At 38.5% G+C, this 12,139-nt stretch overlaps 1 protein-coding gene across 1 annotated transcript in view; it reads right to left on the bottom strand.

Moving 5' to 3' along the window:
* The window catches only part of SLC26A3 (solute carrier family 26 member 3), a 41,162-nt gene that overhangs the window by 10,689 nt on the left and 18,334 nt on the right, over positions 1-12,139 (bottom strand). The window contains exons 6-13 of the mRNA XM_077165531.1: positions 11,175-11,339; positions 9,764-9,916; positions 9,221-9,303; positions 5,738-5,885; positions 5,514-5,627; positions 5,332-5,409; positions 2,004-2,099; positions 976-1,082 (exon numbers count right to left, since the gene is read on the bottom strand). Coding sequence (XP_077021646.1) covers positions 976-1,082; positions 2,004-2,099; positions 5,332-5,409; positions 5,514-5,627; positions 5,738-5,885; positions 9,221-9,303; positions 9,764-9,916; positions 11,175-11,339 — 944 coding nt within the window. The remainder of the gene's footprint in view (positions 1-975; positions 1,083-2,003; positions 2,100-5,331; positions 5,410-5,513; positions 5,628-5,737; positions 5,886-9,220; positions 9,304-9,763; positions 9,917-11,174; positions 11,340-12,139) is intronic.

The raw sequence follows: 12,139 nt of genomic DNA on the forward strand, positions 1-12,139 counted from the left end.
AGGGCAAATGCTTTGTTCCACTTATCTTTGTGTCCCCCTACAGCGTTACACCTACCACTTTATAGTCTACAAACTGCTACAAAATGCTTTTGCCATTTTGATTTTGCATATGACAGTTATTCCGAGAAGTAAGGTAGATGTTGTTACTGGTTTTATGGATGAGGACATGAAGAAGTAAAATGAATTGCCTCTGACAACTCAGTTTGCCTCTGTGCTTGTTAGATCCAGTAAAGAAATGAATGAGAACATACATGAATAAAAGAGTATGGGAAATTTGAATGCAAATACATTCTGTCAGTCAAAGATTAACTTTCCACATGATAACTATGTCTTCTTGTCTAGAATTCCTTAGTTCTCAAGGAGCCTTATTTTTCTGTCACACCACGTAACCCTACATAAGCTGAGTGACAACATGGTGGGGATATGATAGCAGAGATTTAGGAATCAAAAAGATGCTTGGACTGCATAATTGTTGGGAGTCAGGAATTCTAAGTGGCTTTTGTGGAATTTTAAAATGAGAGTGGACTTTGAGAAGTTCTCTAATCAAGCTCAGTGCTCTTAAGGTGGAAATAAATTAAACCACCTGTAAAGAGCGAGAAACTCCATTTGACATGGGGAGTCCCACAATCCTCTCATAGTATACTCCCATGTTCAACAAGGGAAAGACACTAAGCTCCCTTAGAATCAACTTACTTCTGGTTTACAACTGGGCAAACAGCTCAGAGACTTATATGATTTTTTTGAACTAACGTCAAAGCAGGCAGCAGACCGACTGCAGATCTGCTACCTGTGCTGATGCTCCATTTTATTGCATCAAAACAAAAAAAAAAATCTCTGGGTCTTAAGGTAACCAACTTCAGAGGACAAATATATTGGCCAGTTTAAATAAATGTGTATGCCAGTCAACTTTTCCCATAACTAGTGACAGAAATTTTTCTCTTCTGATTTAGGCGATGCAGGGCACAAAGTACTCACAATTGGGTCCTGAACACAATGGTTAGGAGCTGAAATGCCACACCAGCTGCCAGCCCTAAAGCAAGTCCCAGGACAACGGCAAAGATGAAGGTCATGATCCAGATTAACTATGAAAAGAAAGCAACAACATATACACTGCAAGGTTTAGAGTTATGAGAGAGTTTGGACTTCTAGAGCCAGAGCAGAGGTTGCAAGGAGTAATCTTGGCGCAGGAGAAGGGAACTGCCCTGAGAGGCCATTTCTGCTGGCTCAAGTTCTAAGCCACAGAAACACAAGCAAAGAATAAAAAGATCCAAAGAGAGTGTTTCTGATTCTATTCCCATAGCTAAAATTCCAGAACTGCTGTTCATTAACATTGACATATTCATTATATAGCCTGTAACTAATCTCTTTTTCTTGGTCTGTTGACTTAATCAATAGCTACTGTCTCTATAAGAATTTTAGCATGTCAAGAGGGTGTTAAAATCCCCAACAATTATCTGTCAAGAACGGAAGTAAATCAAGTGTAACATATTACTTTCTGCTTGTTAAGTATCATGGGATATGTTAACCAGAATTTTTATACCACAGACTTTGACCCTGAGATAGCTGTGGTCTCTGCTTTTCATAGTAAGGCATGTTGAGAGCAAAAGGGAACCTTTGTAAGGTATTTCCAAAAGGAATGTTCAGAATTTAAGTTCTCTACAGATTGTTAGGAAACTAATATATTATTTAATGAAGAACAGAAGCAAAGTATGCCCTAAAATTCAGAAAATTTCTGTAGCATTTGGAATGCCTAAAAGAAATTTTAGTACAGATTAAGGAAGTTCTGTTTCATGGAGCATTTCCCACTTGCAAGTTTTAAATTGCTTTTAAATTGAAATCCCAGAGAATGATCTTTAGAAGTATACAGTTTAAAGACAGTAAATAAAACAAAGATTATTTTGAATTGATATAGGAATATTTTGCTTAGTTTACAAATATTAATATGCATTTTACATCAGCATTAAAATGATTTCTCTCTTTAAGATACCGTTGTTTCTACTTACACAATCATATTTATCCTTTCGCCACAATCTGTGTATTTCAGTAAACTGCATCAGCATTCCCTTTAAATTTCCAAGTGCTAAGGCTGCCAAGACCGACTGTTAAAAATATAAACACCAGATGAGTTGCAAGTTAATCAGATAAACTATATAGAAGCAAAGGTGGAAGGTTGTAGATAAGTGAGTCTTTTAAAGGCCTCAAATCATGTAGAAGGAAGGAATACACCCTTTTCTACTGTGCTGATGCCAAGCGAGACACACCAGACTGGGGACTCTGACCTAGCACCGGGCATGGCTTTGTCCCCATCACAGTCGTGGTGACTGAACTGTGGTTTGCCACAGCTTATCTGACAGCACTTAACAGCCAGTACCTTGGGACAGAGGAGAGCAGATTTTCAGTCACATGGCCGATGAGCCCTGGAATCAGTTCTTCCCAAGCAGAGACAGTCTAATATGAGCCTGGTTTTTTTTTGTTATTTGGGTTGCTTTTTGTAAAAAAAAAAAAAAAGGTTCAGGAGCCTGTATGATGAACAGCAATCATGTCCTTTTGTGAGATGAAGCTTAAGATCGCAGAAAGGTCAAAGATGGGAGGCAGACTTGTTGGGACGGCATGTAACATGTCTGTCTTCACAGCTACAGCTTCAGAACACACCGTGGTCAATGATTATGGGGGGGCTTAATCATCATTCAGTGAATGAATGAATAAGCTAACAAATTATTATTTCCCAAGCCTATACTAACCACCACCCAGGAACACAGCCTTTGCTAAGAAGCCCTGATGCTGGCTTCTCCACTGATGGTGGATTCAGCAGGGGTGGGCCTAGTGGCAAACTCAGCTCCACACAGTAGCACTTCAGTCTTCTAATCCTCCACGGGCCAGATTGAAATAATTTTTCCCCCCAGGAAAAGGATAGTTAAAATGACAAGTGCTGAATAGCTAGGTGTATTCTCTTTCTTATTTGGATTTTAAAACAATGCTAGGAACATTCCCCCTCAATTCAGGCTCTTCTGTTCTGAATAGATTATGGAATTTGTACACCGACTATTTTTATACGATGAAAGCACAGTTTACAAAGAAAAACCAAGCACAGCTTTTATTTTCATATCTCTAAGACAGTTTAACTGATTCAGCTATTTTTTTATTTTCATAGGTAACGTTTACAATCTAACAGCTAACAGTTTTACTCCCTGTGAGTTTAGAGGGCAATGTTTAGAAGAAATATGGTCTTATGTGACTTTAAGGAGGAAATTGTATGACTTTAAGGAGGAAATGAATGCTGGTCAAAAAAAGGTGAAAACCAAATACAGTCTATAGTCTATAGTTAACAGTATGTGCCAACGCCAACGCCATGGTTTTGACATTTTACTCCTGCTGCATAAGATGTCACCACTGGGGCATTGAGTAAAGAGTTCACAGGGCTCTTTGTACAATGGGCTTTAGACAATAATCTCCCACTTTGAAGGACTTTACTATAACTTTCGAGCATGTCACATGCCATCTGTTAGAAGAGATGTATCATTTTACTTCTCACTAGGCATTATTTGGTCAGTACTTCATAGAAAGCCACTTCGAAACAATTTACGATAAAATGCACACAAAACAAAATAATTTTACAAATAAAGATTACAGAGCACTGAGAACAACAGAAAGGAAAATGGGGGGATAATTTTACTAGGAACCTGGGGTCATACTGTATTGGATTAAATGCCTATCAAGTGCTCAGATCTCTGCTGAAGCTGATTAAGCACACAACAAACATTCGTTATTAGTTATTTTTATGGGTTATTCTGCCCCCATAGGATAAAATGAAGCAAACCAGTTTGTTTCTTTAGGTGAAGCGAAGACATTTCTGATGAAATGGGCTAAGAAGGGCTTACATATGGGACTTTGATTAAGGTCACGGACAATGTCCTCAGGTGTTAACTATTCGGGAAAGATTTCTAAATGGTAATTGTTTCTTTAGTTTCTTCATACTGATGTGGGCTGGATGGAGCCCAAGTGTGCACGTGGGAAGAAGCACAACAGGAAAGAGTTATTCTCTATGTAGGGGTGTGTATATGTGCATTTATTTTTATTATGATACAGATCCTTCTATTTCCTTCAGGCCATTTCTTGGCTCCTTTCATGCCATTCATTTTGTAATCGGTAGTTTAGTGTTTGGAAAACACACATTTTTGGCCACAGAACATTGTACTGCTTGAAGACAGATTTGGCCAGCTAGGTGGCTTCTTTGGAAAGACCACACTGGGAGTAAAGAAGCTTGGGATCAAGTTCACATCTCAGCCACCAGTCAACAAGGAAAAAAAGGCCTGGACAATAGCTATGTCCTTCTTTGTAGTCAGAATTATAATAGAGTGCTATAGAACGATAATGTGAGGATGATATTAACCATAATGGCTCTCATTTATCAAGAGCTTATTATGTGCCAGACCCTGACCTAAATACGTCACAGTGTTATTTTATTTGATTTTTCCAGCAACCCTGTGAGATGAGTACTATTTCCCTTTTTACTAATGGGGAACCTGAGATTCAGAGAGGTTAGTAATTTGCCCAAAAGCATAGAGATAATAAGTGCAGAATCAGGATTCTAACTACATCTATAGGGCTCTAGCGTTATTGCTCCATGTACTGCCTCAAAATCATATTAAAACAACAGAGGCCAATGTATTTTCCAATACCTAGTATACTAGAGATCCTGTTTCTTCTGGGTCTGTTGTTATTTATTTATTTTTTTATCTGCGTGCTGCAGCAGTTCATGAAGCATTGAGCTAAACCCTTAAAAGTTACAGTTCAGGTGAGCTGGGCAGGGGAGAATGAAGGTGAAGGCGTGAAGTCTGTGTCTGGGCAGGAAGTCAGGCTGTGAGCGCCCATCCTGCAGTCTGACAGTGTTGGTCTTGGAGACAGACCAAGCTCTGGGAGCCATAGGGCGTATTCCTAAGGATGGGTTGTGTGGCTGGTAGCACCATTCCCTGAATAAGATAGAGGGCCTGGTTGCCTTAAATTTTAAGAAAATCTTCACTTCAATCAATCCATGTTGAAAGCTATGGTCCCAGAATTCCCTTCTACCCAAACATGAATTACACTTGGGGCTAAGAACATGCAAAAAGCAAGATAGATAAGGTAGTTCGGGCATCTGCATTCTTAACATTCCTAAAATGCTGCCAAGGGAAAATAAATAATTTTGGCCCCTAAAGCAAAACTAAGGAGAGTGTTCGAGATCTGTAGTTATTTCATTTTCCCTAGTTTGGTTTGTGCTTTGGGAGTATAAGAACCAGGGTCCTTGATTTATTGCTCAAAGAGAGAGATGTGATCAAAAGAGATGAGTGTTACCTTTTGTAGTGGCTCCAGGAGAAATCCAATGGCTACGATGACAATCAGCACAATGACAGCAGAGAGAAGCCCAGCAATCTGAGGGAATAAAAAAAAAATTCTCATCACAAACTAGACTCTTCCCTTGCTAGGATTTCCCAGTTACTAATGCAGGATGGCTCCTGCCACAAAGAGTGAAGTACCTGCGTTTTGCCTCCTGTACTCTCCTGAACTCCTGATCTGGAGAGGGCAGTACTGGCTGCAAATCCTTTGAATGAGCCACAGAATATATTACTGAAGCCCAAGGCTATTAACTCCTGTTAGGAGAACAAGAAGGAAACTTTAAAAAGCGGCACCATTGATACTATAGGCACAAAATCTTACTTAAAGCAGCCTAAATTAGACCCAGTGTAGGCCTTATACTTACCTGATTGCCATCTATCGGATAATCATATTTGAGGGAGTAGACACTGGCAACGGAAAAGGCCACTGCAAAGCCAACAATTGCAATTGTGAAGCTATCTCCTATGGTATCCTGGAAAGTCTGCATGTCAGGTACAATAGGGGCCTGAAATCTAAAAGTGAAATTAGGTAAATCTGAATGTCACCAATCCATTTATAATCCTTTCGTGGCATCCATATGTTCTAGAAAAAGCCCAAACACCTTAGCATGCTCCCGATCAACTCCCTCCCACCTCTCCAGCTTAATTACTATCTTTTCCCAAAATGTATACTCTAACCATACCAAGCTTCTTTTTATTTCTCAAAGGGCTCGCCCTTCCACCTTGGAGTCTAATTTGTTGTTCCTTCCGTCGGAACCATTCCTTCATCCTCTTTCTTCCCTCCAGAAAGTCTTCCCTGGCCACCAAAGTCAACATTAGGTGAAATTTTCTGTGCTTCCTCAGCTCCTCGTAGGTATTCCATGACCTCGCTCCCATACCCCAACTTTCCACTAAATGTAGGGCAAGGACTGTCACTGTCACAGGGTTATTATGTCCAAGGATAAACACTCTTCCCGGCAGATAATCAATAGTTGTCGGGAAAATGAATGTATGGAAGAAATCTGGGCTGAGTTCTGCCTTACTTCACGGCATGGCGTGTGAAAAGTTAGCACCACTGAAAATTTTGGAACTTGCTATCTTATTCTTGAAAAGCAACACTGCTTGAATTTGATACAAGACTGTAAATCCAGTCCAATGATAGTGGTAAATGTGATATGATTTTGTCAATACAACCACGTTATAACTTATATCCCCATAAGCTTTGGGCAAAATATCTTAGATTCCACTTGTTACATTGGGTTGCAAAGCAGCACCCATAATGCCTTTGACAGTTATCCATGATGAAAGCTCTTTGAGCAAACATAATTCTGAGACAAGGAAAGCAAGGAAGTCCTCCCTCCACTGATAACAAGAGCCTTACATGGAAAACCCTTGGCAAACAGATGGGCCTTGGACTCCACCCTGCACTCCACAAAACTGCTGGAGTTAATTGCAGCCCCAATGCAGAGCAAGTTCCATTTAAAGTGGAATAGTGTCAGAGGAACTTTCGACTCATAGCGGATACTTCTTAGAGTAATTAAATGGTATATGCCAATTGTATGATAAGTGGTACAAATGTGTCAAACGCCATATCAATTTATTGAAATTCTCAGATCTGGTAAATATCTGTCTCTGGCCTAAAACTTATTGGAAGTAGATTAATTGGATCCATTCAACTCTTTCTGGATTGCTAGTCCATTTTGTGAATATCTATGTTAACGAAATTTCAGCTCTAATTTTGAAGAGTTGTTAGTATCCCATTCTCTGCTGCCACCATAAATGAGAAAGTTTGCTTGGATTTTTAAAAAATAAATCTGAAATTGATGATAGAATTAAGAGCTACATTTTATACAAAAAAGAACTATTATTCTTTTGATCTGGCCTACTGAACACCACAGACAGAGTTCAGTGATGGAGAACTTCCAGTTTGAAAACTTAGGTTTATTTCTTGGCTCTAATATTTACCCTCCTTGAGTCTCAGTTTCCTCACTTGTAAAGTGAGTATAGTAACACTAGTTCTGTTTTCTTCATAGTTTTGTGGTAAAGCCAAATAATAGAATGAATGTGAATATCATTTACACACTTTAAGGTACAAAGTGCCTATTAGCTACAGTTGTAGAATCCCTCTGGAATCTCAACCTGTCCTTTGTATTTCCTTTACTGCTACAATGCTTACTTTCATTCATCCACGATATTTGCATTTAGTTATTTTGCAAATAAGCATTCTCAAAATAGTTTCTGAAGTGGCATAACAATTAACAGTGGATTGGAAATAATTGATAATCATTAGCTTCCAGTTATATACTATTTGTAATGACCAGGAACTTAAAATGCATGTTCAATCATCAGCTAGAAAAAAGTCAGGGTGTTGAAAGCATGCAAAGAGCCTAGTACTTAATTTAGGTGCTAAATTAGAAATGCAAGAATGCAGGTTGAGCTCTTATTATACGTCAGGCACTGTTCTAAGCTCACCACATGTATTAACTCACTTAATCCTTACAAGAATTCTATGTGATAGGTACTCTTTTTAGCCCCAGTTGACAGTGAAGGAGACACAGAATTTATTAACTGGCCCAAGGTAAAGAAGTGAGTCGGAATGAAATCCCAAGCACTCTTGAACAAGTGTGATAAACTACTGGTAGAGTGTAATGATTAATAAATGTGAATTGTTCTTTCCCTAACCCCACCCACCTTATGGAAAGAAGTCCATTGACATTTAAAAGATATTTACTAAATAAGGTCTCCAAGATGTAACTCAGTGATCTTATGTTTACCTTTCATTTTCAAAAGGTCTGAGAAGATCCTTTTTAATTTTGAATTTATTTGCATAAATCCTTATGATTCTGTTTAGTTTATGTCTGCCAAGACATTTGAATAAAGTGTAACAAAGTGCCAAGCATTTGAAAAAAGCGTGCAAGTTGTAGGGTGGAGAGACATCTTAGAAATAGTCCTTCAGCCTTAGCCTGATTTCCACTTAAAAACCTTTTAAGTTAAAAGTGATATTTTTGATTTGTTAAGTGTAACACATGAAGATTTGGTGATAAATACATATATAAAGGCTATATATAGGCATTAAAAGAATTTGACCATTTTAAATTCAATCTAATAATATATATAAAAATTGATTTCTGGAATTCTCAAATACTTGCAGGAGAAAGTAGAATAAGAGGTCTTTTTAAACAGGAAAACAACCTTTCCTTGGCAAGCAAATTGGAAGAAATTGACATTTCTATGGTCAGAGGGCAGAGAGAAAGAAAGAGCATAAAACTGATGTCCCATGTCAATCCATTAATTGAAATGAAATACATTTTCAAATTCCTTGTACAAACTGGGCTCCCATCCCTTTGCAGTGGTAAAAGCTGCTCTGGCCCTGTTTTAAATTCAATCATGAGAAAGAACAGAATGTGCTTATCTGGATTGCTTAAGTACAAGTCTCCCTTCAAGGGTCTCTTTTGAACTTTCAGAACTGGGCTCCAATGACCTCAAACAAAACACTACAAATTGTTTATAGCAATATATAGACAAAGGAATCTGGTTGCATTTGGTGCTTCTGTATGAGGAGAAGCAGGTTTATTTTGCCTGTTCTCCTACTTTCACAACTTCAAGAATTTCTACTTGCATGTGAGTCTCTGCTCATTTGCTTCTTAAATTCTTACAGAAGGAGAAGGAGAAACTTTCTGATATTAAGAACGGTGGACTCTTACATTCTTTGTGGCTCCTTCTTAGGACAGCAGCAAGATTTTCTCATAGTGTTCGGTACAGTGAGGGTTCCAAAATGAGACTATGCATTCCAGCTTGTATATCTCTTTGTAAGTATCATTTACTCTCTGATTAGTGGTTGGAGATGCCACCATAAAAGACACACTTACCCACTTGGCATCTTCCCAACAACAGCCACAGAAAACCTCTTTTGGAAGTCAAAGCCATAGGATACACCTGTTGCAATCACAGTCTGCAAAGTTGCAAAATTGCCCAAATTAGAAATCTGAGATGCTACTAAGTGTCTTTCCTTGAAAACATACCATTGCCTTGAAAGAATCCCACCCATTGGTTTATGAAATAAGAATCTCCAGGGCCAGGCTTTGTCATATTTTAAGAGGCCCTGAAGCAGTTCTAATGTGCTGCCAGGGTTGAGAACCACAGTTCTAATTCAAATGAATCTGTCATATGTCTTCTGAGGTCTTGCTCTCAGCACTATCCATATCTTACATGGAAAGAATAAATCCAAAATCATAAAAGAAAATTATTAAATTCTGAATGAAGAGAAAGCTGTGCTGAGCATTACACTCAGAAACTGCAGAGAAGACATTTCTGCCCCATCTAAAACCTTCCGACCTACAGATGGCAAAGAGCTTTCCACCTAAAACACTAGTCTATTGAACTATGAAAGAAAGTCTTAAGGCTTCAGTTACCATGATGAGTTCAATTGGGATGGGCACTGGAAGTTTGGCTTTGTAGCGCTGATTTATTTCTTTAACCACAAATACAATCAACAGGATAACCAAGGATGTCACAAGATCTGCAATATTAGTTTTCTCTATTTGCGTGAATATGGAAATTAGGACCTAAAATTATAAAAACAAAACACCCAAGTCTATGTTAATGTATAATTTGACTACAACACTTAATTATTTCCAAATAGATAAAAATAAATATTAGAGAACACGGTCTGACCTAGATGGATTGCGATTCTCTGTTCTGCTCATGAATGTGAAACTGTAGAGGCCAGCATGGAGATAAGAGAAAATAAGTAAAGGGTGGGTACTATAGTGATTTAGAGATGCTTCTGGCATTTTTCCTGGGTATAGAGTCAACTTTTATTGAATACTTTTCACCTTTTTACAACTGGTCTCTTCTGCTCTAGATCTCTTTGATCTAAAGTTTCTAGATTTCTAGAAATCTGAATTTCTAGATTACCTTATTGCACATTCATCACTACTGCTCTGCCAGAGAATAGCCTCTGTTACCTAGTAATTTTTCTTAGCATGTATCCCCTTAATTCCTGGCCTCTTCTAGGTCCAGACCCCTCACACTTCTTAGTTAACTGTTCTGGTCACCTTTCAAAAATAATTTCTTTGCTAATTATGACCTGTACATGGTATTATTTCTAGAAGCCAGTTGGGTTCCACATCCAGGTGCCCAGGACAGCTCAAGCAGGTCCAAAGTGGCTCCCAAATTGCCCTGAGACAACACTACTTCTGGAGCAGCTTTGGATGGGAATGCAGGAGTGTTGGTTTCATTTTGGAGCAAATCCTATCTTGGACACCCAGAGACTATCATGATAGAAGTCCTAAGAACACCATTTGTTCCTCAGCGCATCCTTGGAGGAGAAGAGAACAATGGCTCATTTACATATTGGCCAATTTCCTTTTGCTTTATAAACCAGGATACATGGAAGGCTCAGAAGACTCTCAATTCTAAACAAATGAGACCTGTCTTTTTAGAAATAAGGAAACTGTAACTCCATTAGAAAATTCATTTCAAAACAAGACTTTGAGAAAATTTTAAAACTTGGGGGAAAATATTAAAGCTTTTAACAATATATATAGGTTTCTTTCTTTTGGAAAATACTCCAGTCAAATCTAAGAGAAGTTGTAGTTAATTTCTGTTGTTAATACTACCTGTATAGTTGATGGGGCTGATTTTCAGTTTTGTTTTCTTTGACATTTACTTTTTTAAATGTAAATACATTTCACAACCAACTGATTTTTTTGGAAGTTGTAGGTAAGACCCAAGGTAAAGACATTAAAGGAAAGATCTCCAGAAACAAAAAAGTAAGTTTCACATATTTCAAGGTATTTTAAACTAAAGAAATATACGCACTTTGAAAATGGAAAATGGATCAGTGTGTGCAGGGACCTCCAGCTGAAGAATAAATTTGAGTTGGGAAACCAAAACATGAATAGCGGCAGCTGTGGTGAAGCCACTGATCAGAGAATCGGATAGATATATCACCACGAATCCAATCCGCAGAACACCCATGGCCAGCTGCAAAGAGAAGGGCAAATGCTTTTGTAGATTAGTAGTACACTTCCACAAACTAAAGGATCAGCAACTTAAATGATCCAAAATGTAAAGGTTCAATCTGAACCTATGTGCCTTGAAAAGCCCTGCCTCCTGGAATGCCTCCCATCCAGGACTCCTCCCTCTTTCACACTCCCAGGTGGAGTGTTACATCACATTCAATTAAGATGTAAATTCAGTATGCCCTCCAAAAGTAACAGGCATATTTTCATTCATTCCCTCCCTTTTTCTCTCCCTTCCTCCTTCCTTCCTTCCTTCCCCATTTCCTTCCCTCCTTCCTTCCCTTCCTTCTACGTAGAGTGTCTTTAGAAGACTCACCATAAAACTTTTATAGCTGATCTTATCTAGCATCAGCCCTCACAAATTTGCCCAGCTGATTTTAAGTTACAGTTTCTAGCTGCTGTAGCATGTATGGGTGAGCATCCATTCATATTCCTTTAAATAAGTTGTTCATCTTGCTTAAGAGATAAATAACTGTGAGTATGTATCAGAAGAGTATGGTTTTAACTGGCGGACAGAAGGACTCAATTCCACAAAACCATCAATAAATCATTCTAATAAAGAGAACTGGGCAGATTACCCTTTCCTTGGACACCCCACTTGCCTTTCCACACACATCTCATGGAACACAGTGGTAGCTGGGGACAGGTCAAGTGTTCTAAAGAACTGACCACATTGTCAATAGGACACACCACTTATGTCCTTGTAGACGTGGGCTTCTTTTTCTTTCTTTAAGGAGCTATCTTAACTGACAATATCATTAA

This window comes from Tamandua tetradactyla, chromosome 1, assembly GCF_023851605.1.
Source record: "Tamandua tetradactyla isolate mTamTet1 chromosome 1, mTamTet1.pri, whole genome shotgun sequence".
NCBI lineage: Eukaryota > Metazoa > Chordata > Mammalia > Pilosa > Myrmecophagidae > Tamandua > Tamandua tetradactyla.